At 37.6% G+C, this 22,773-nt stretch overlaps 1 protein-coding gene across 9 annotated transcripts in view; it reads right to left on the reverse strand.

Moving 5' to 3' along the window:
* LOC117400737 (MAGUK p55 subfamily member 7-like) overlaps window positions 1-22,773 on the reverse strand; it is a 145,515-nt gene that overhangs the window by 79,863 nt on the left and 42,879 nt on the right. For 8 of the 9 annotated variants that reach the window (XM_059023227.1, XM_059023223.1, XM_059023218.1 and 5 more), the window contains 2 exons: window positions 14,862-15,031; window positions 1,038-1,156 (listed from right to left, as the gene is read on the reverse strand). In XM_059023227.1, the coding sequence (XP_058879210.1) occupies window positions 1,038-1,156; window positions 14,862-14,898 (156 nt within the window). In that variant the 5' untranslated portion in view covers window positions 14,899-15,031. The remainder of the gene's footprint in view (window positions 1-1,037; window positions 1,157-14,861; window positions 15,032-22,773) is intronic. The other variant, XM_059023226.1, reaches the window with a different exon arrangement.

Raw genomic sequence — 22,773 nt, forward strand, 5'->3', positions numbered from 1 at the left:
AAAGGTTAAATATTGTTGGACTGGTATGAATGTACAGGTTTGAACCCTGCTTACAATAATAATTTGCAGTCACCCTTAAGCTTGTTTGGGATGTGTTAAGTTGATTAACACTATCATATTAACAGACAGATCCTTCCCTCTGCAATGCCCAGGATAATGATTCTGTCTCATCTTAAAACGAGACAATAAATAAATAAATAAATAAATAAATAAATAAATAAATATAGACAGACAGCAATGGTCTACATGAGCTAACCTAGACATTTCAGAAAATGAGCACATTCATTATGCCTGGGCAATGCCAGGGTTAAGGTCGGAAAGGGTTCAATTGTTCCTAAAAAATCATTTTAAATTGTAGGAAGACACCAGGTTAACAAGTATGTGAAAATCCGGAGCAAATCTTTCTGTAAGAACCGCAAAAGGAGGTTTAAACGACATATCCAAGAATTCAAACATTGAAGGAAAAAAAAAAAAATGTCTTGCTTCCTCCTCTGTCAGCCTTTAAGTATTCTGTAATTTTGAGGTCTCTTCATGCACTCCTAGTTAGTGGCACGTTATGACCTAAAGTCAGCTTTTTACAAGAGGGTGAAATTACAAGAAAATCACTATTTTAAGTAAAGACTTAACCAAAACTGGTCACTTCATCCTATTCTGAACACAAACATTGTCCCGTGCAACAACAACAACAGCAGCAAATTTAGCCACGGAAAAACTGAAAATTCAGCAAGTGGTCCAAGTCACTCCCTGCTACTGTTTCTGAAGCGCCACCAGACAAGGGCAGACAGCATGTGTTTGCATCATTAGAACACTTTGCCAGAGTTAGAAGCTATCAAATGTGATCACCTAGGTATTTTTGGATCTATTTGAGCAGCTTCAGCCAAAGGAATGCTATCAGTGGCACTACTGGAATAAGGAGCCGTTGTTTGTGAGGGAGGGAACGAGAGGCTGGGCACTTTGCTTGGTAGGCCGACTAGATGATGCTCCATAACACATTTTCCATATGTTTGTTCACAGAGGGCTATGGAAATTAGGGTTACCTTCATCAGTGAATGGAGACTTTTTTCACCAAACATATCTCGAAGGAAGGTCCGGTCTTCCTGCCTGACCACATGTGACTGGAGCTGAGACGGCAATGCAGCCAGCAGCTCATACAGACCTGAAAAAGAAAAAAGAAAAACACTTTAAATGTAGAGCACTGATCTCATTCGCTTGAAAGCGGACGACTTGCCAAGAGTCATTTGTAATTAACAAGAAAGATCTAGGGAGGTCTCATAGCAGCCTGCTTTGGTCTTATTTGAGCTGTGTATTACACATTTGAATTAAATAGCTACAGCAGCATTACTCTGTGCTGCAAACCACCCTCCTCTGTCAATACACAGCTCTCTGGCGATCTAGAGACTGCACTAGAGTAGCATCTATGAGCTGTTGCTGCTGTACAGTACATCAGAAGAAATGTTTCCTGCCATTGTTTAAGCTTTTCCTTTACATGTTTCTCCAATTGTAGGGATTTTGTACAGTAAGTTTTGCCCCCCGTCTCACCAATTCCTGTTTTGACATTATCAACCACCACTTTTTTTCCCCCCAAAATCTGATAATTTACAGTTACAGAATAATTGTTCTATTCTATACTGTAGCTGGACCCTTTACTAATTCGCTACTCTCAACCAAAATCAAGAGGAAGCATAGCACACCTCCCTGCCCTCCTTCATCTTGTTATGCAGCCACTGGGTATATCATCTTAAGACAAACATTTAAAAAGTTTCGATGTCTGTTCAACCATACTTACTGAACCTGCTGCAGCACTAAACCTGCAACCTCCATGTCTATATGCATGGCTCTTTTAATCCATTATGCTTCTTGTACATTTCCCCATGGAAGTACCCACCTTATCAGACCCAACCCTGCTTCAGACCCTGAATCCAAGGTGGCACTTTGGCTAAAGTGTACTTTGCACCGATTTTAAATGGCGGCATCAATATATACTGGGGTTTTGGATAATATGGGCAGCCATGCCCTGTACTACTGTATAAGAAACCCAGAACTGCACGGACATCGGAGTGTGAATCGACACAAGGGAGAACGCAGCTGTGATGCATATGCTTTCTTCATTCATTTACAGCTCTGAAATATGGAGAACGTGTGGCATATTCTAAAAGATTTAGAGGATACAGGAAGATGGGGAACAGGGGTATATGGAAAATGCATCTCAACAGAACCTCATAACCTGTTACAAGTGGGCTGTGTAGCTCAGTCTCATAATGTGATGCTTTTACTACACACCACAGCTGTTAGGTCATGCACTTTATTGATTCCACACATTAAAAACAAAATCTACAGAATTGCATATGTTTAACAGAAAACAAAAATTACTGTTTAAAACAGCAGAAGCCAGTGTGACCTGCTGGTTAGATTTTCTCAGGAGATCCAGGTTTTAAATCATAGTTTCTGGCTCTTTTGTAATGGAGAACAGTTGGCTATGTTTGACATTCAAATACATAAAAAACAAAGTAGTTTAGTCAGTGGGCGTCCTCCGATTCCCCGTACAAACCAATATCCCAAAAGCTTGAGAGCGGACATCAGGGAGCTACCAGCCTCCGGAGGACAAAGGCCAACCCTGCAGGTGTCCACTTGAGCTTACAAGACACCAGGCACTCCCCTGACTCTATGATTCACCCGGCTCACCACACAGCCATGCTTTTACCAGATCAGCCTCTCAGGGACCCCAGGTCCTATATTTGTTATTGCCATTTTTTATTGTCAACTGAAGCAGCTTTCCCAAGCAAGATCATACAGTATTCAGTTGCACCAAGCTGCATTTCAGCAGGGTGTCAAAGTCACACAGATAATGGACTTCCAGATGTCACATGGAAGCAGTAACCTACAGTACAGCACAATATTGCCAGCAGTTGGGAACTTTGTTTTTACGCATCTGCAGCAGGTTGTGTTACTGTAAAAGGTACGGGGACTCGAGTGCTATTTAACTACCCATGCAAACTGGACTGACACAACAGCGATAAGACACTAACATGGAAGGCCAAGTAAGTCTCAAATCCTGATTCTGGAAGAGACACACACACACACACACACACACACACACAGAAACTGTGTTGATTTGGTTATCTTCATTGGTGTTCTTTTAGTGTCTAAAAGGAAATGATTGGACCAACTGTAATGGAAAATGAAGTTGGCTAAATGCACAAAAATCAAAAAAAGAGCCAAATTGTTATCATGGTTGTAGGAAACATTTGGTCTCGGGCACTGAACAAATGAGGCTGCAGCATGGCCCGCACCAGGAACCTGGTAGGTTTGATTCTCCAGTGGGATTGAGTACAAATCCGCTGTTCACTCCTGTCTCTCGTCTAGTAAAACATTCTGCTTTCCCAGGACCCCCCTCTCCTTCCCCCCAGGGAGCTGTTATTTACAGTGCAGTTATTATTACCAATTTAAACATGCACTGGTTTCCATCATGTTAACAGATTAAGCTGATAGATTTAACGTGCAGATTGCACTGTTCTGGATAACAAAGGAGTCATTCACAATGATATACTCCAGTGTTCTCTCGCTAAAAAGAATGAAGCTGAATAAAAAAAAAAAAAGCAAGACAAAGCTGCAGACAAGATGAATATTTTAAATTAAATTATACATTTTGTACGAGGAAAAAAAACACAAATTATGCATGTCAACTTTTGAAGCTTGTTGGAAGACAAATATAATTTTTGCTAAAACTGTAAAATGAACCCACAATAAGGATGTAAAATGATTATATTTCCATATTTTATTTCACAGTCATTTGTAACATATACATAAACATTTTACATAACTGCTCACAAATTACATGAGGGCGCGAGAGTAAAAAATCTATTAAAAAAAGAAAACTACTAATAAAAACAAAAGAAATAAGCAAAACCCATCATACTTACCTGTGACAGTTACTATTGTAAAAAAAAAAAAAAAAATGAAAACAAATAATATCTATTTCAGGGATCCCAGGATATTTAATCAGCAGGCGGTCTGAACAGGGTATAATGGGCACCAAATATCTCACGTCCAAGCCGCACAATCCAGCAGAGGTGCCCCAATAATTTCTGGAGCCACTGTGCAGTATACATGTTTAATATATTTTAAATTGGTAAACAGAAGAAAATGTATTCCCTTAATGTCGGTATAATGAAAATACTCTCCTCAGAAATATTTTCCAGGTTGTAAAAATTGTACTCCCAAAATGATTTAATATTTTGGCTGTGACACTGTAGCAGAGTAAAAGAGAAGAAACTGATCTAACTTAGCATGCCATCTGCAGGTGCTGAAGTAGTGATAATAATCAGCAATATATTTGTCATGCTTTTACTGAGCTTGGACTTCCTGCAAGTGAAGATTTCATTTGAATGTTTGTGCTTAAATGTTTCTGGACAGTTTAAATTGTAGATCCCATGTTGATTTTGGATTCTATGTAAGACAATGCTCATTGATTTCATAATTGAGATAAGGATTTAAACTGTCCTGCCAATTTGGCACAATAAGTAAGCATCCAAGTGTAAACAGTACAGTTGTTAGCACTTTGGATTATAGGACATGTATAGACATTTAATTACATTGTAATAACTGGGTAGCAAACAGTGGTTTCAGTTTTTACACAGTAACCAAGTGCAATTACATGGTAATAGTGTTGTGGACAACATGGTTACCGTGTGTATTTGGCCATTTCCTCACTCCACCAGTAGTTTCCATACAAGAGCAAGAAGCATTAGAAGTCAACAAGTTACTACCATGTTGTTACAAGTATGTCCCATGTTAATGTACACGTTTATAAATATTTATAAAGTGAAAGCCCTACTTTTGTTTTTACTAACACAAGAGTATTGTTCAGTTGCCATGTCTATTCAATCCTGGGTCTACTCTATAAGGCTACCTGAAATAAGTTCAACTGAATCGAATTCATAACCAACATTTAAACCAGCGACCTAGAGGTGAAAAGCTTTCTATCCAACTGCCAATCTGCTGAGCATCAAGCCAATTGGTTTGTAGTTATGCTCAACTCAAAAGGGTGGTTGAAACTCAGTTTTTTTCATAAATTACAAGCCGTGAGTGTATAGGTATTGAATGGTCACTGTACCCTTAACAACTACTTCTTTATAAGAACGTGTTCTGCAAAGCACACCGACTTGTGTTGCAATTGGTGTTGCTTACCAAAGCTCTATCGTTGCATGGGCTGTTTTGTAATTACTACTGCTTTAAAAGCAGCTACTTTAGTTGTAAATTGCACATCTCAACATCTTACTTTAAAGGCACTGCACTACAAAAGCAAGAAGCTGTTTTACAAAGGTAATTAAATGTTTAAAAAAGACACTCATGGGAATGCATATAAAATACTACATAGCCATTTTTACTGAAACTTCTAATTTTAGCTGGCAATTGGCAGATCAAGCATATCATTGTACTGATATACAGAACAAGACTTGTGTGCTAAGCCTATTAGCCTATAAAACCTTTCATTGTTGGAAACATTATTATTACACAATTTAAAATAACTCACGCAAGAATTAAATCAATTATTGCAAACATATACATATGACAGACTGTTCACTTTTGACTAAGCAAAGAATATTGCGAATAGTACTGGCCAGATTTATCAAAGTCTTAACACCAAAATACGATTTGCATTATTTATTTATTTTTGTAAAAGTTAACCTCAGTGTTTGCTCCAGGACTTACAGACTGAGGGTCAATGTGGCCCCCTCTCTAAATTGTGGGGGGGCATTTTCTTCGGTGAGGGGGTCAATATGTTCAGAACCAACCACCATTTCTTATTTTTGTTTGTTTTTAAATGGGCCAGCAGAGTTTACTGACCTTTTGTTTCTGAAGAACAAAAAATAAAACTGTAAAGCTGTAGATACAACCAAGGTGTCTCTACACTACTCACTGTCACTTTTGGGGAAAATATTGGGAAATGTGTCACAGTGACGTTGGTGTATCACTGAGTAGAGGACATTCATTGTATCAGATCACATTAACAGGGGTTTTCAATCTTTTTAAGCTACATACCCCTTTCCAAAAAAGTAGTCCACCGCGTACCCCCATCTGAGATACAGTCATAATAAAATTAAAACAGAAAAAAAGGTTTGTACAATAACATGATACAACAAAACGCACAAGCCTTGGCGTGTGTGATGGATAAAATTATAAAAGTTACAGTATTATAATGGAAAATTTTATATATATATATATATATATATTTACTTTTGGATAAAAAATAGTCCATCAAACAAGTTTCTAGTTGTTGGAAACATCAACATCATTTTATTGTAATTACTAATTAATTAAAATAAACGAAGCCTCCATGCTAAACTCAGTCACTTAGAAATGACATAGGACTATTCCATGATAGCAAATGGCAATCATGTATTTTTATTGATAATACAATTACAGAAAAGGTGGTAAAGAAAAGTTCACTATCCACGGCTCTCAATAACTGACCTCATTACGAAAACATATTGGCATTTTTTAATTCTTGGCGACTAAAACGTACAGTGCTGATGCTAAATTAAAAAACAATAATAAAACGCTTACCTAGTATGTGATGGATGTCCCTGCTTGTTACCACACAAATCACTGATGATGGCAGGGAAATTGGAGAGAGCTTCAGGTCGCAAGACATTTGGCGTTTTTAATCTCTGAAGGTATTTCGTCTTGATTGCCCTTTGCTAGTAATGTACTAGTATTGAGCCAACAACGCAAATTTGTTCACTGGATTGAAAGCTAAAAACTCACACCAGGGGCCAGTTGCATAAAACTATATTAGACTAGTCTAAACCATTAGACTAGTCTTAGTTTGACAATTAGACTAGTCTAATGCAAGTTAGTCAGTTGCATAAAAATTAAAGACTAAGACTTAGCCTAAAAAGTTAGCCTCTTCACACCCAGGCTAACTTAGAATTTAAGTCTATCTTCCATGGAAACCATTAACTGTCAGAAAGAAATCATGGCCTCCCACCACAATCTCTGGCTATATGCGTGCTGTTTGAGGAAGTGTACTCAGACACTGAGGTAACTGAAAGGCTTCGCTTACCAAGGCAAGCCATTATAAAATTAGCAGACAATCTAAAGGATAAATTGAGGCCTGCCACAGGCAGAAACCACAGTGTCCCTGTTTTGTTACAGGTCTGCTTGGCACTCAGATTTTATGCAACGGGTTGTTTTTTAAACTCTGTGGGAGATTTCGCAGGGCTGCATAAATCTTGTCTCTCTCTCAGTGCTGCACTCAGGCTGCTCCACTACAGCTTGCTGGGGTGGGACCTCGCTTACTTGCTCATCTGAGATATGTGGAGTAAAAAAAAACTTACTTTACTATTTATCTTATAACAAACCTTAGGTTGTTACAAATTGTCTGATTTCATGTGATCGTTTTGTTGTTACTGTATCAACATACCGTCGCTATTTAACAAAGTTTCAGTTTCAGCACTGCTTTCCCTAATACAGAGTTGCTACGGCGACACTGTGGTCACTAATGCCGACAGGCGGAGCCTCCCGCTGACTCACACACGCCACTCTCCCTCCCACCAGCAATCCCCCAAAACATCAGACTCCTCCCCAAAGATTTCAATAATAAATTCTGTGGTCCGTTTAAGTTTTGAGGGAGGTCCTCTTTCAATACGCGGATGTTTCCTCTTAAATATTTATTTTTTAGCGTCCTGTACCATATTCTTCCATCGTTTCTGCACGTCTTTTACAGACCGCACACATAGCGGTTTAACGCTGTTAACTTTTTTTGTAATTTTATCCCACACCTTGTGTTTGTGTACGTTAGCGCAATTTTCGGAAAATTTCCCCAAAAGTATTTCTTTTTCTGCATTATACTCCTCTAACAAGCACAAATTTTCAGTTATTGTGAACATCGCTGTTTGAGAAAAGCGTCAGCCATGTTTTTTTTTTCCAAGTGTCTTAAAATTCCCAGAATGCGTTGCGTAATTGACTAAGTAAGACCAGTCTAACGAAAGACTGTTTTATGCAACCGTTTTAACTGAGTGTCTATCGTTAGTATGGCTTATAATTATATTAAGACAAAGACTTAGTCTATGTTTATGCAACCTGCCCCAGACGTAACGGCTTGTCAAACTAGACCACATGCAGTACTTCGGTTTCTGATTAGCCAACATTATGCATTTTGAAATGAACCAATAGTAATTAAGTTACAATAAACTTTAATCGGGTCATTGAAAAAAAATATATATATTGACTTGCAGGCATGAAGGCACACAGGAAATAAAATGAGTTAAAGACTAGGCTTTTAGTTGTTTTTTTTTTTATCTCAAAGACAGACTGTAGTAACCGCCCAACTGTTTATATGACATTTAAACAACAGGGTTTATTTATAACATACATATTTAATATGTAAATTAGCCATGTGTGCACTGAACGCTCTGTCACAGCACAGCAGTCTGGTGTTAGCGATTAAACGTTGATTACATGATAAAAGTTTGCAATAGATTGTTAAGTGGTACTAAGTAAAATGCGCTGGCTGCCATTTCAGAATTATTTTTTCTCGCGAACCCCAGTTTAAAAACCGCTGCATTAGAGGAAACCACATTACCAACAGATAAAGTTTAATAGACGTATTTAAATGCCATTGTCAAAAATGGCATTTTTTTTTTGACATTTTTCATTCTTAGCCCCCAAGTAAATATTTTGAACAGTTTTCAAAGAAATTTTTGCTTTATTTTTACAACACGCGTTGATGTTGATATGATAAACGCGTATGTCTGCTTCACGTATTGTATTGCGTTTTTTTCAAGGTTAAACGATGGCCCGTGTTACACAGAACACTAAAAATAAAATGTCAAATATACAATATGTATTTCGTTGGTTTTCTGGATTTGCTATATTTTAATACTGCACATAATGATATGGTTTTGAAAATGCTACTTACCAAAACCGTGACTGCACGTGAACTGTAGTACTTAATTTTATTCCGATTCCAGTGGGGTTATCTCAATGCAAGATATATTATATACAGTGCTGTATAAACTGATATAAATGAAAAGTTCACTATATATACATTGTTGTATATAAATTCCGTTATAGGCCTACTGGCGAAATGGCGCTTATGGTGCATAACACATACTGAATTATTTTGGGACATAATTTTAGCATTTTTTGTCATAGAAAAGACAAATTTCACATATTTTATAACGTTACCGTAGTCTACTTTTTTTTTTTTTTTTTAAATCTATGCGGTTTTCGTTTTACAAATCTACTGCACTTCGTCTATAAACTGTATTGCACTATGCACAACTTCAAACTTCTCCCATTCACTTGCTAGATCACTCCATATCTCCAAACATCAGACAGATATTTTGTCTAGCAAATAGATAAGTTTACAGCAGATGAATTTCACAATATTTTTAAGCACAAATATAATAGCCTGCATTTCAAAAGTCACTGCCGAAGCGGATTACTTATTCTTCCAGAAGTAATGGTCGGGTGTAACAGGGATACAAGGTTATATTTGTGCCGGGCCATGTTGTTAACAAGCCTGATGACGTTGTCGTCCAGGCTTTGCTGTGAAACTGACTAACCAGGGCGGGTGTGAGTGCATTCTACTGGACTGGAGAATAAAAGCACGGGAGTTTAATTATGAAAAAGCAAGTGTAAACAAACAAGTAAAAAAGATTATCCTGTTGTCAGACATGTCATGGTAATTAAAAATGCATTCATATACTGTGTATTGGTATTGCGTCTCGTCTGGGAAGGGGGACATACGGGCGAGTTGAGAGAAATTCAGCGGGACATTTTTTATTTCAGGGGGGGCATTGGCGCAATGGCGCGGCCTAACTCGAACACTGTAACCTGTACTGTTTTAAAATGTTGTGATAACAGCACACTCTTGGGTCCTTGAATTAACGCTCTGTGAGTTGCTTGTTAGTAAAGTTGTAAGATTAGCAGTTTTGTTTCTAGACAGAAAATAGTGCAAACTGCAATTCGGTGTAAAGCTCCTTGAAAGTGAGTTAACAAGAGACAACAACAATGAAGACACCTCCTTCCATGTGTGAGAAAAACAGCTGAACTAATAGGACCGAGATCTTTTACATTTATTCTCAAAACCAGACAATACATACTGAATACAACACGTATTACAAGCTGGTATAGATATGAACAGTATTATATTCCTGTTTGCTGTCTTGAATTTCTATGTCTTACAGATGCAGTAGACTACCGTAAAACTACTCTACAGTCCAAAATTCCCACTGGTGCCGAGGTGCAGCACACCAGATTACATTCAGAATCGGGCACCTTGTACTGTTGAGCTGAAAACACAATCGCTGTCCAAGTTTCCTGTTCAGTCTCAAGTACAGAATCCCAAATAAGATCGAATTCATTAAAGTAACAGAGCGTTGCAGTCTGTGATGCATTGCAGATACTTCAAGATATTAAATTACAACAGTATTATTAGTGTGATGTGCAATTCAAAGGATGGCTAAAAGAAATAGGACAAGGATAATTATAAATTGCACCATCAGGGGAAAATAAAGGATTTCTTTAAAACGGCAGTGTTTATATAATGAGTAACTGTGTGATGCACATTGTGCTTGTGTGGCTGTTTGTGTGCATGTGGCTTTCTGTTATTTAAATGACATGTCCTGGATAGCAAGTTGATTGAATACTGTACCCAAGAAGTGTAAGCCCTTGAATTGACTGCCACCGGAACCAAGTGGTCACCTGTTCTAAACCCAGTAAGGAGTTTGTGTTTCAATACAAATGAATGGAAATAGGCACTTTGAATGGACACATATATATATATATATATATATATATATATATATATATGTCCATTCAAAATATATATATATATGTATCTTGACAAAGGTATGTAAACATACTGAAATGTTGGCTCTTACATACATACATATATGTACACACACACACACACACACACATTTTAAACTAAGTGGAAATTTTCATTCTGATGTAATTGGAAACAGGGATCTTTTCCAGTTGCAACAAATTCTTGTGTTACAGTACTGTATTCTTATGGAAAAATGTTAGTTCCTGGGAGGAGAATAAATGGCTCTAAATCGATAGAAGTGCTCCCGTAGCTATGCTCACTGCAGATTCCAGATGCTCAACATTCTTGACATCAGTATGGAAAAAATTACTGTTAGTCTAGAGAAATTTAATATCACCATTCTTGTCATATCCCTCATAGCTACATTATTAGGACAGGTCTGTGGAAGCTATGAACCAGAGTTAAATGATAAAAAATATGGAGCCTGGGTTTCATTATTGTTGCTTATTATGAAACAATTACCTTGCTTGGAGTAGGAGGAAGGGAGGCTAGAAGGGACTACAAAAACGTTACACTTTTGTTTGCGAGGATGTCTGGAAAAGGGGTTTTCTTAGGGCTATCTATTCGTCTGTCTACTACTCCAGGCTACCAAATGCAGGGCTTGAGCCCGATCGCTTTACTACTTCAATGGGGGCAATAAACACTAAAAGAGCATACAAGTATGGCCAAGAATAACACTGTAAACTTTTACAGGCTTAATAAAAAACGGGGACAGAACCAACCTTTAAAATCGAAAGGTAAAGCCATCAAAACGGGTTTGCCTTCAGTTTGTCTTTGAAACGGGACTTGTATAGATCTTTACTGTGACTTTAAAGAAAAAGTAGATTTACGGAAAATATAGCATAACATTGGCTCAGAGCATGAGAAAACGATGCGCCAGTGAATTATACAAAGCGTTGCTAGAGTAAGTCACAGGTCCAGGGACACGTAGGGTAACAAACAGGCTTCCCTCAGTAGTCAGCATGCAGGTGCAAGCACTCTCATGTGGAATAGTTCTTGGTTCCCACTCCTCCTATTGCAGTTTACAGGTCCCGAAACCAGAATTATGAGCCAACTCAATTAACTAAAACGGACTCCTGTGTACACTAACTCGAGGAATTCATGTAACCTTGAGATTCTTACAAGTAGAAAAGGAACAGGATGCAAGTGAAGCCTGACTGCAAAGACCCTGGTTTCCCAGTCCCAACGGTGGACCTAGCATTTTATTATTTTTCTTTTTTTTTTTTTTGGCTTACATTTATACTATTTAGCTTCCTTTGTTATAGTTTCATTTGTTAAAACAGTACTTTGGTGAGAAGAGAACCATTAAATAAATGTTCACCAGCATACTAGCAATACCATAATTATTGATTTTAAAATGAAAATCGATTAGGGATTGTTTTATTCGAAACACATGTTTAGGATAAAAATGCAATGAAGATAACAGTAGTCTGTCTGATATTATTACTACTGGGATATCACACGCTTAACCCTTTGCATCCAAGTGCACGGTGTAATTCATTATGTGGCCTGATTTTGATACAATGACTTTGTTAACATAAACAATTCATCACAGTAACCTTGTAAAATAGAGTAGTTAGGGGTTTGTTGCAGTTGAGTGACAGCTGAATATCTCATTTCTAGTATAAATAGTAAGATAACAGAAACAAACTGCAGTCATGTACTCTCTGGGCCTACTGGAGTATAAATACCAAGCATAGTGGCACACACAGACAGAGAAGCTCCCAACAGCTCCAGATCATCTGGACCATCAGTGTAGCATCCGAGGGCTCTCCCCAGGGGTTCAGGTAATCTGATCAATTGCCTATCTCTGTTAATGCTAGTGGCACGTATTGTATCTAAACAATAACATTCAATGAAGAATGTGACGTGGGTCTTTAGAAATAATAAATGGTAGGCATTGTTCATTTCAAACATGGTAGAAGTAGTAGTTAATTTCACGTTTACCTACATTTTTTTTAATCTTACACATTAACGAGTCTAGTTGTCCAAAATGAGTTGCCAAGACACTGAAAATCTCCCATCAACTTACCTTTTTTTTCTTCTTCAGATCCAGCTAAATTGATATTTGAACTACCACATTGTTTTAACTTTTTTTTTTTTTTTTTTTTTTAATACAGTTCATATTGTATCATAAAGATGATTTAACCTTCAAAATGCTCACGTGCACTCTTAATAATTATTCAAAATTATAAACCCCAGAACAGACTCTTGAGGTGAAAACATATACATTTACTTTATAAGCTTTAAAGGGGGACTTTGGATCAAACACAGCATACAGATCAGATCTAAGACTGGAGCAAGTTTCTTTCTAGTATTTAAATTCAGTAGCAGCTCATACCTGTTGGGTGTTTAATAAAAGTCTTACATCATGTTTACACATACTGTAGTCACCTGTGGAAAATGTGAAATGCTGGTTTGATGACTACGAGGGCAAGGATTACAGTCAGCAAGACAAACAAGCAGGTATTTACAACATTGTCTGAGGTTAGACCTCCTAACAGGACTGAAGGGATATACAGCATGTGGTATTACTACTGCTTCGATCATTCCCGGAACTCCTCAGAACTAAAAAATGATACATTTCAAGGAACATTGGGTCTGTTTTATAATCGCTTGAAGGGGAACACTGAACAAAAGAAAGGGAAGGTGTTAATGCGGGCTAAGAAAATCCAAATATGTCCACGCTTCATTATTACATTTTCATGCTGTTTAACTGCTGCATCTTACACCCGTTAATTGAGGCCATCGATAAAAAACAACGACAAAAAAACGTTATGTTGAGATCACAAGATCATTTCTGTCAAGTGATTACTTCCGTTTCCCTGACAACATTTATCGAGCTCAGGAAAACAGGAGAGAGAACTTCGTTTATCTCAGGACCTCGAGAAAATCAACCTTGTGATCTTGACAGAACAGAATTATTTAAATGTTTTGCCAATGGCCTCAACAAGCTGCCGTAGCATCTAAATATATACAGTATGTCTGGGGGGAAAAAAAAGTTTTTTAAAATAATTACGCATAAAATCATTTAAAAATAATATAATAATAAATTAGAAAATTGTAACAGAATGTATGTGGGGGGAATCTATTTTGGTTTCAATGACAGCTACAGTATCTGTGTTTCTGGGGAGACATGAACTTTCACCACCCATCCCAGAATTCCCGGGGTGTGTGGGAGGGTTCATGACCACACAGTATTAAGAACAGTAAAACCTGAATCAAATATTTACCAAAACGACAACCATGGTAGCTGAATATTCATGTATTTCTATTGAAGAAAATCTAATAAAACCTGAACTGAATCCTGGGCCCACTGGATATTAAATGCAGAACTTAATGGATTCTCATCCTGGTTAAACACTAAAGAATGTAATTGAACAGGATTTAGATCAAGCTGACCACAAAAACAGATTTTGCTATTGCTATACAGGAAAACATATGCATTTGTTCAGTAACTTTAATTTGCCATTTAAAATGTCATTATATCTTCTTCACGCTTTACTGGTTAGACAGATGCCTTAGGCAGACGTAAACTGGAATGGATGCTGCCTGTCTGAATGCATCAGTCATTTTAAGGTTTAACAGATACCGGTACTATTAACTACAAACACATAATGCATCATGAACGAATACATCCCATCATAAATAATGTGTGCTGTAGCCAACATATTGTCTTGTGTTGCAGATTTGACCCTTAATCAAACTCATCTTATTCATCCTATATACCCCGGCCCTCCGATTTGAAATTAATTAATGTTTCAGCTCAAATGTTGTAGTCTGCTTTATTGAATGAAGGATTGATTCATTTAGTTAGGAAACACCTAGAAAGCACGAATGAAAAAGCTCCTAACATATACTGTACAAGGTTTGGTTCTCACAGACAAACGAATGCAGGGGAGAAGACTGCGGTGAAAACGGCCTGGAATCTCCTTTCAGTGAAGACAGTGGCAGTTTTAATGGCTTCCATCAGTACCCTACCCACTGTAGAAAGACATGGGACTGACAGAGTTTACAGTACCTGTGTCATTTCCAGGTCCAGTTGATAACGCCGGCATGATTCCTGCCTGTGGAATATCACACAGGACTGTCAGAGTAACACTCAATAGCCAGAAAGCAGCAATCAATTTCCGTTCAACCACTCTTAGCCAAGTTGTCTCTGGGAAGATTTATGCCATTTTCAGCAGCCCCCTAGAAAGAGTAAAAACATAATGTAGCAAATACAGAACAAGAGCTGCAGCATTCTGTCAATGTCAGATCTCTTTTTCATCCTGGGTGTCAAAAGCAGACTGTGTGATAAAACAGCTTTGGCCTTTATTGCAAAGAAGAAAAGTCTTTTCAAACCAAGCTAATAAAACCACTGCAAACCAGCTTACCATTAAAAACTATGTACTCTGCTTCCTCAATAAATGTACCTGAACAAAAACATAAAGAAAGCCTCTTCTAATTGAAATAAGGGCCAGAAAATCCTGTAAATGTGCATGTCTTGCTGTACCAAGTCGAATTATTTTCCTTGGATTCCTTGAAGACACAACAAGCTGAAAAGGAGAAATTCAGTATTGTTTAGGAAAAAGCAGCAGGGTGCGGGAATGGCCCAGGAATCCAGTGCCTGAGCAGCCTGACCTCTCACCTCTGCATGAAAGTCAATCCCTGCAGGTGGTGCTACTGTATTGTGAGGCTGAATGAGGACTGCACTTCGGTCATGCAGGCAGGTGAGGCACCCTACACCACAGCTTCTGTGACTCACAGCAATCCCTTCAAACAGATGGCTTTACTATCACAGATTTCACTTTAGCACAGCATACAGAAAAACAGCATCTGGAGCCAAGAGAATTCATTAATCTTCAGTTCATCTATTTTAACAAATACTTTAATTGTGTTGTCTCTCTAGGCTTTATTAAAAACCTGAATATAGAAACTCTTTCCTCCCCATTTCCTTATTAATGGCTTAAGAAAAGAAGAAAACCAGTGTCCTGTCACCAAATCATGCTGCCATTAGTTACTGCTGTATCTATTTTAACATCACCGCATGAGGGGTCCCTCCCCCTCTTGAGGGAGTCCACACTTTGTTTTTAGGTTACACAAATCCTATAACATTAACAATACATTTCATTTACTCAAGCCATCATCGGCATGTTAAGAAAGAAAGTAAAAATAAAAGCGTGCTTTGTTCCACATCAATGTTAAATGATTCACATCGAATGTAAAAAGATGTAAAGAACTGTCCTTCTTATCAAAGTAAAGTTTTACCTGGAGGGATGTAACTGATAAAAGGCCAAGTAAACTTAATATTCTTTATCTAATGATTTACAAGCAAGGCTAAATTTGAGAATATTTTTTCATGAAGTTTAAATCTATGAAGTGAAAAAAGACTAAAGGGCAAATAAGACATACCCTTTAAAGCAGGGTGGAGTTTGCCTATTTTTAATATAACCCAACCCCACCAGTGTCCAGTAAGGCAGACTTTTTACAGCTTGCAGTATGAATCGAACACCAAATCACAACTTGAGTGGCTCTTCTTTGCTGTTGCACATGTGCACACAGCTGTTATCACTTGCACTGTTAAGTGCAGCAGAGGCTCTTTCTGTTGCAGCAGCTATTCCTTCTCTTGTCAGTCACTTCCAAACACTGCTTCTCCTGCAGCTCTCCAACACACCTTCCATCACGAGAAAGCATCCGCCTGTCAGAGGCAACGGCTCTTCCAAGACTATCCTATCCATCAAGTGTGCTGCATAGTACCTACACTTCCAAGAAAAACGATCCTTCGCAGCCTGTGCACCGGTCCAAGAACATCTCCAGTCTCCCAAGGAAACTGTAGCTACCGTTACAAAAGCATCCAGCTGTCAAAGGTATCTCTCACATGACACAAAAGACATGGTCTATTCAACTGGTCGAAAACAGGGACACATCCAAATGCAGTATTGGCAACCTTCAATATCACTAAACAGACCTCATAACTGAGGTGTTTAATATATTATACAGACAGAAATGGGACTCGCATGCATGGCCTGATGTTTGATTTTCATCACCCTGGAACAGAAATTCTAAATTATCTCCGTGCCAGGAATTCTATCCAATTGAATGGACCCCGTTGACTAACATGCTGAGACGTTACTTTCAAAACAACATTGTAGTCTTAAAGCTATGGCTGTGCTACCTTTCAAAAGCATCTAGACTGTAGTAGTCAAAAGGTCAGCCTTGAGGAAAGAACCTTCTACCGTACTGTATCATGTGTATCTTTCTACTGTACTGTATGAGTGACACAAGTATGGCGCCTGAATCTCTCACCAGATTCTGGAACTCCCAAAACTGTGCTCTAAAGAATGATTTTGTCATAGTTTTAACATAAAGGGTAAGCGATTCTCCAGCGTGGGTGCACGAGTCTGACATATGCAAAGACGGCTCAATCAAATACCCATTGTCGTTGATATGCATCTCCCGCAGTAGTTAAGATTGCTCAACTAAATATCACTCATCAGGTTTTTCACAGGCAACATTTCATTTTCCACTACTGCATTGTGGTCTACTTGTACTGTGGATGCAACAATGTGGATTTGTGATTATCAGTGATCGATTAACTTTGAATAGCCTACATGTTATTTTCAATACCCACAGGAATGTGTACTGTATGTTGTTGCTCTAACCAAATATATTATACAGTATATAGATGAATCCTCATTAAAATACAGAGTACTAAATTTAACGGATGTCAGGTGAGGTTATAAGCATCTTTCTCATTGTTACAGCACTGCTCAAGCAGCAATACGAGGCAGTGCTTTAAAAGCAGAAGTCCTTCCGGATCTAGAAGAGCAATAGAATGTCAACAGATATCACTGACAACCTGTACAGGCATACAGAATGCAGTTAACTGTATATGTCAACAGATATCACTGACAACCTGTACAGGCATACAGAATGCAGTTAACTGTATATGTCAACAGATATCACTGACAACCTGTACAGGCATACAGAATGCAGTTAACTGTATTGTTCTACCCACTCCACACTGCGACACATCACCAGTATCTTAGAAAACACTAGCACTGTCCATAGCTATGCTGTATGTACAAACAGTTCCATCATCAGCAGTGGCAGCAGTGTGGAGTAGTGGTTAGGGCTCTGGACTCTTGACTGGAGGGTCATGGGTTCAATCCCAGGTGGGGGACACTGCTGCTGTACCCTTGAGCAAGGTACTTTACCTAGATTGCTCCAGTAAAAACCCAACTGTATAAATGGGTAATTGTATGTAAATAAAAAAATAATGTGATATCTTGTAACAATTGTAAGTTGCCCTGGATAAGGGCATCTGCTAAGAAATAAATAATAATAACAATCATCAGACCAGCTAACTTTGGGTATATATATATATATATATATATATGAATCAGTAACTGGAAATTCTGGCCTGTGATTGGTTAAAACCTCATCATAGGAGGAACAGATTGAACTATTGCCCTAAAATCAGCGGTACAGATAAGCTGGGTACCTGTCGTTTTTACGCATTAAAAAGTCCAAAATACGCACTAAATTTAAAATTGAATGCGTAAAAATATGTATAGCAATTTTGCTGCACAGCTTGTCTGCCTCCGCTCCCGCTTCCCCTAAAACTTCCACTAGTAACTACATCTCCCAGAATGCAATGTCTTCAGTTATTAGGAAACTGTACAACAAAAACCAACCCAACAAACATTATCCAATCTCTGGCTAGCTCTATTATCTTTGCAGCCAATCACAGTAAGAATAGGAAACATTCGAAGCTACACAGGTTGAAGCGTAAACACCCCAGTCCAGCTACAAATCCAACTGGAACCATCGTCAGAGACAACCGCTAAAAAAAGGGGCCTAAATATATTTATTCATGCATTTCCTTATTTTATTTATCTGTATGGCTTTATATTGAAGTTTTAGCATGTTCACAAGTTTACGTACCTTGTACAAAGTAACATTGCAGTTAAAATGGAAAGCACTGTTTTAATGCCTACCCCATTACCATTTAAGATTGTATTGTATTTAAATCTAGATTACTTATGACTTCAAGATAATGTTGTATTTTGCCCCCTGAAAATACATTTTACTCTCAGTGTTAAAATTAGAGTACAAATTACTCCCAGACCCAAAACGTTATCTGGAGCTCTGCCTAACACCCTTACACCACTGGTCAATAGTCTCCGTCTGTCATGTGATTGGTTCACATCACTGTCAGTCCCGCCCCTTTTCAAAGGAATGCCTTTCTTCCCCTGTACTCTTCACAAGAGAAAATGGCTGAACACCGATTCTGTGAGTTAACAGAAAATGATTTACAAAGCATTCAAAAGAAAGATGCTCCAAACACTAAAATGGTGATTAAAACATCACTGTCATCGTTATCTGACTTTCTGAAATTCAACAACTCAACGAAAATAGATAGGACGGGCAGGATATAAACTGGATTAAGCAGCAGTCTGCAAACCAGACAGACACAGAGAAAAACTTTGCTAACTATACGGTATGAACTTCAAAAACATTTTCTGTTATTTATTTATTTACTTATGCTATAACCGATATTTTTAAACAAAATATATATTTGTATTTACTATCCAACCTTGCCTCACTTATTTTCTTGACTGATTCATATATTAAATGTACGGCAGACTCAGCCATAGTGAAAAATGAAATGCCCCTTTGGAAGACTACTGTTACCTCAGCTTCGGGCATCATAGCCTCATCGGTAACAATAGTCTTCCCTCGGGTTAATAATTTTCTACTATAGCCCTCCTCTCCAGTCCATAAATTAATTATATATGTGTGTGTATATATATATATATATATATATATAAATATATATATAATTACATTATATACACACACACAATTGTACTTACAAATGTGTTCCACATTTAATTTTCCCTACAGATGATGTTTCAGTTAGCCTGTAGTTCAGTTTGCACCAAACCAAGTCAAGTTCAATGACCTCATCTGGCAACATTCCACGCTGTATTCCCTTTCAGGCCCTAATGCTCCACAGGGAGCGCAATTACAGTAGCTGCCTTGCCGGTTAGGGAACCAGGCTGCAGTTCACAAGGTCATCATGGGTGGATCTGAGCACTAGCACAGACACACATCATAAGCCTGCCTAAACCTCTGCTATAACACTGGAGAAGTATATAGGATGAGGCAGAAGCTGTCTAAATCACACTCTTGTATAAGGCGGCCACAGGAACAACTTATTCAAAAGTATCTGCACTGTGAGACTGCAAAGACACATTCTAGTGACAGGACTGTATATATGCCTATTTGTTGTTGCTTAAACTAAATTAAATTACATTACAGAAGCAATATATTTTAACAAATGGGGTTTACAGAACTCGTGCATGACAATTCACAGAAAAAAAAAGAATTGTAAAAGTAACAATAGCAATAATAGTAACAGCAATAGTAAAACTGACAGTAACGGTAATAGAGAAGCAGAAAGCAAAGTTCATGACTATCCAAGACAACACTTTCTCAAGCAGACTGTATTCAACCACAAGACAAAGACGCCCCTAGTGGTAATTCATAAAGAAATTAAAAAGACAAGGAGCATGTCTCGATAACTTGTACTCCGCTCAGTAAGAAATACATGCCAGGGACAAAGTGTTACTGCAAAAAACTGCTTTCAAAACAGCCAGCTTTTATCACATGTCAAGCTCAATTGCTTGTATTCTGCTTCAGTTCTTTTGAAATAAAAACGTGTGTACTTACACCTAAAAAACAAAGAGAGACATACTTTTAGTTTCACAGTGATGATGTTATATGCCTTGGCATACCAAGTGAATGTCAGATATGACAGAATGTGGTTTGGAATCGATTTGCCACAATGCAGAAATAGCAGCTGTTACATTGCGTCCTGAGAGGGATTACCAAATATTCAAAAACTGAAGTCCAATCCATCTTTCCATAAAAGCCCAATCTAAAGCCAGGACCCTAACAGCAGTATCAAGTGCACCCGAGATGTTTGCAATACCCAACTAAATTTTTTTTTTAAAAAAGGAGCCATTATACCATTATTCCAGTTGTACCTTGCTTCTGTATATCACAGAGACATCTGCCATGTGGAAAACTTGAAAGCAATGAGAGGTATTTTTGAATTTCCACCAGGCCCTTAGTAACCTATTAGCCTCCTGTTGTATTGTCGCCATCTAATGGGTATACAAGGTATTTCACATGCTTTTCAGCTGTGTTCAGGCATAATATAATATACGTTATCCTATACAGAAAAAATGTTTAGTCTTTTGTCTAGAAAATCTGTAAAAATCACAATCTTGAATTCAGGTGTACTATTCCCAATAATACATTAATAAAAGCAACAGGGCTCAAATGTCCACTAAATCCTATTAAGACATAAGGCAAACATTAAGCATTGTAATAATGACATCTCTTCAGCAAAACTCATGCCACTACAAAGTGTGATTTGGTATTATTAAGTTTAACTCATTTAGAAAAAAATCATAACCCAACTGCACACAGCTGTGATCATGGATGGAAGTAAAACAGATTGTTTACTACCATCTCCTTGGTTTGTAATGTGCATTGACCGCTGGGCTGGTGGATCTACACATGTTCCGGCTGGTATGCATGTATGTATGCGTGCATGTATGTATGTATGTATGTATGTATATATGCACACACACACTTATTTTTGTATTTATCTTTTTTCACTATTTCTTTACCTATATTAGTATGTTACAGTTTTTACATTTTATTCATATCATGTATGTATTTATTTAGTCTTTTTTTCAACACAGCTTTTTTTCTTGCATTATAATTGTAGTCATTCAAAATGGGTTATTTTTGTAAGTTCTGATGCCACCTTTGAATGTAAACATTAATCTCTCTTTCCTACTTTCACTTGAAGAAGAGACCTTTGAGGTCTTGAAAGCTTGTGATTAATTATTGTTTAGTTAGTCCAATAAAATGTATCACATCTCCTTCTCTTTGTCTAATAATAAAGACACAAACATTGCTTGTTAGCTTTGAGATGGACCTATCCTCTTGATTAACGTGTTCAACCAAAACCCAATACAAACCCCTGCTCCGGCATGACGGCCGTGCACCTCCATTTGACTTCCAAATGTATCTGAATCAACTTTACAGTGGGTTGCATCTCCAGTGCAAACTACGAGGCCAAGAAAAGTAAAGAAAGCAGAGTATGAGATCAAACACTGGAGGGCAAACACTTAAGATGCATGTGCCTGGCCCTGCTAAAATGAATGTACAGTACAGTGTAAATACAAATCAGAGGAAAGAGCAGTACAGGCCGGTTTCTGAAGAGCATTTCTCCCAGTGTTGAAAAAGCGGAAGGTCTCTGACAGAAGCCTCCACGCTCGTTCACAAATGCTGCTGGTCCCTTAACATCTGCTAGGCACCCAAACAGCCTATCTCCTACTACTGTATACTCCTGAACTAAAACATAACTTCTTAAAAAAAAGTGTGTGGTGCTAAAAATACTTTACCTTAATTACACAATGTATAGGTATGAACCTTCAGTTTATGTCATTTAAAATAAGCTTCAGTTATTGCGCATTTCCTTATTAGAAATAAATATTTTTTTTAAATAGTTTTTTTTTTTTTTAAATTAGGTTTTTAATGCATTTCACAGTACATACCATTGTTTGTTCAAACTGTCTTAATGGGTAATTTCACAGTAAAACTGATTAAAAAAAACCCCACTCACTTTAATGTATACAACAATTCAATCAATAACAGTTATCAAATATAAAGTTAATCTCCTTATTTGTCTCACATAAGGATTGGTTGAAATACTTACTTATACAGGATGGAAAGAATAATCCTTATGTACATATTTTATTTAATTAAACCTCAATTAGGTATTTATATTCTTATGATATAAATACCCCTGTCTTCAAATCAAGTTTAACCACACACACAAATACGCTTATACTAACTAGCAGGAT

This window comes from Acipenser ruthenus, chromosome 4 (assembly GCF_902713425.1).
Source record: "Acipenser ruthenus chromosome 4, fAciRut3.2 maternal haplotype, whole genome shotgun sequence".
NCBI lineage: Eukaryota > Metazoa > Chordata > Actinopteri > Acipenseriformes > Acipenseridae > Acipenser > Acipenser ruthenus.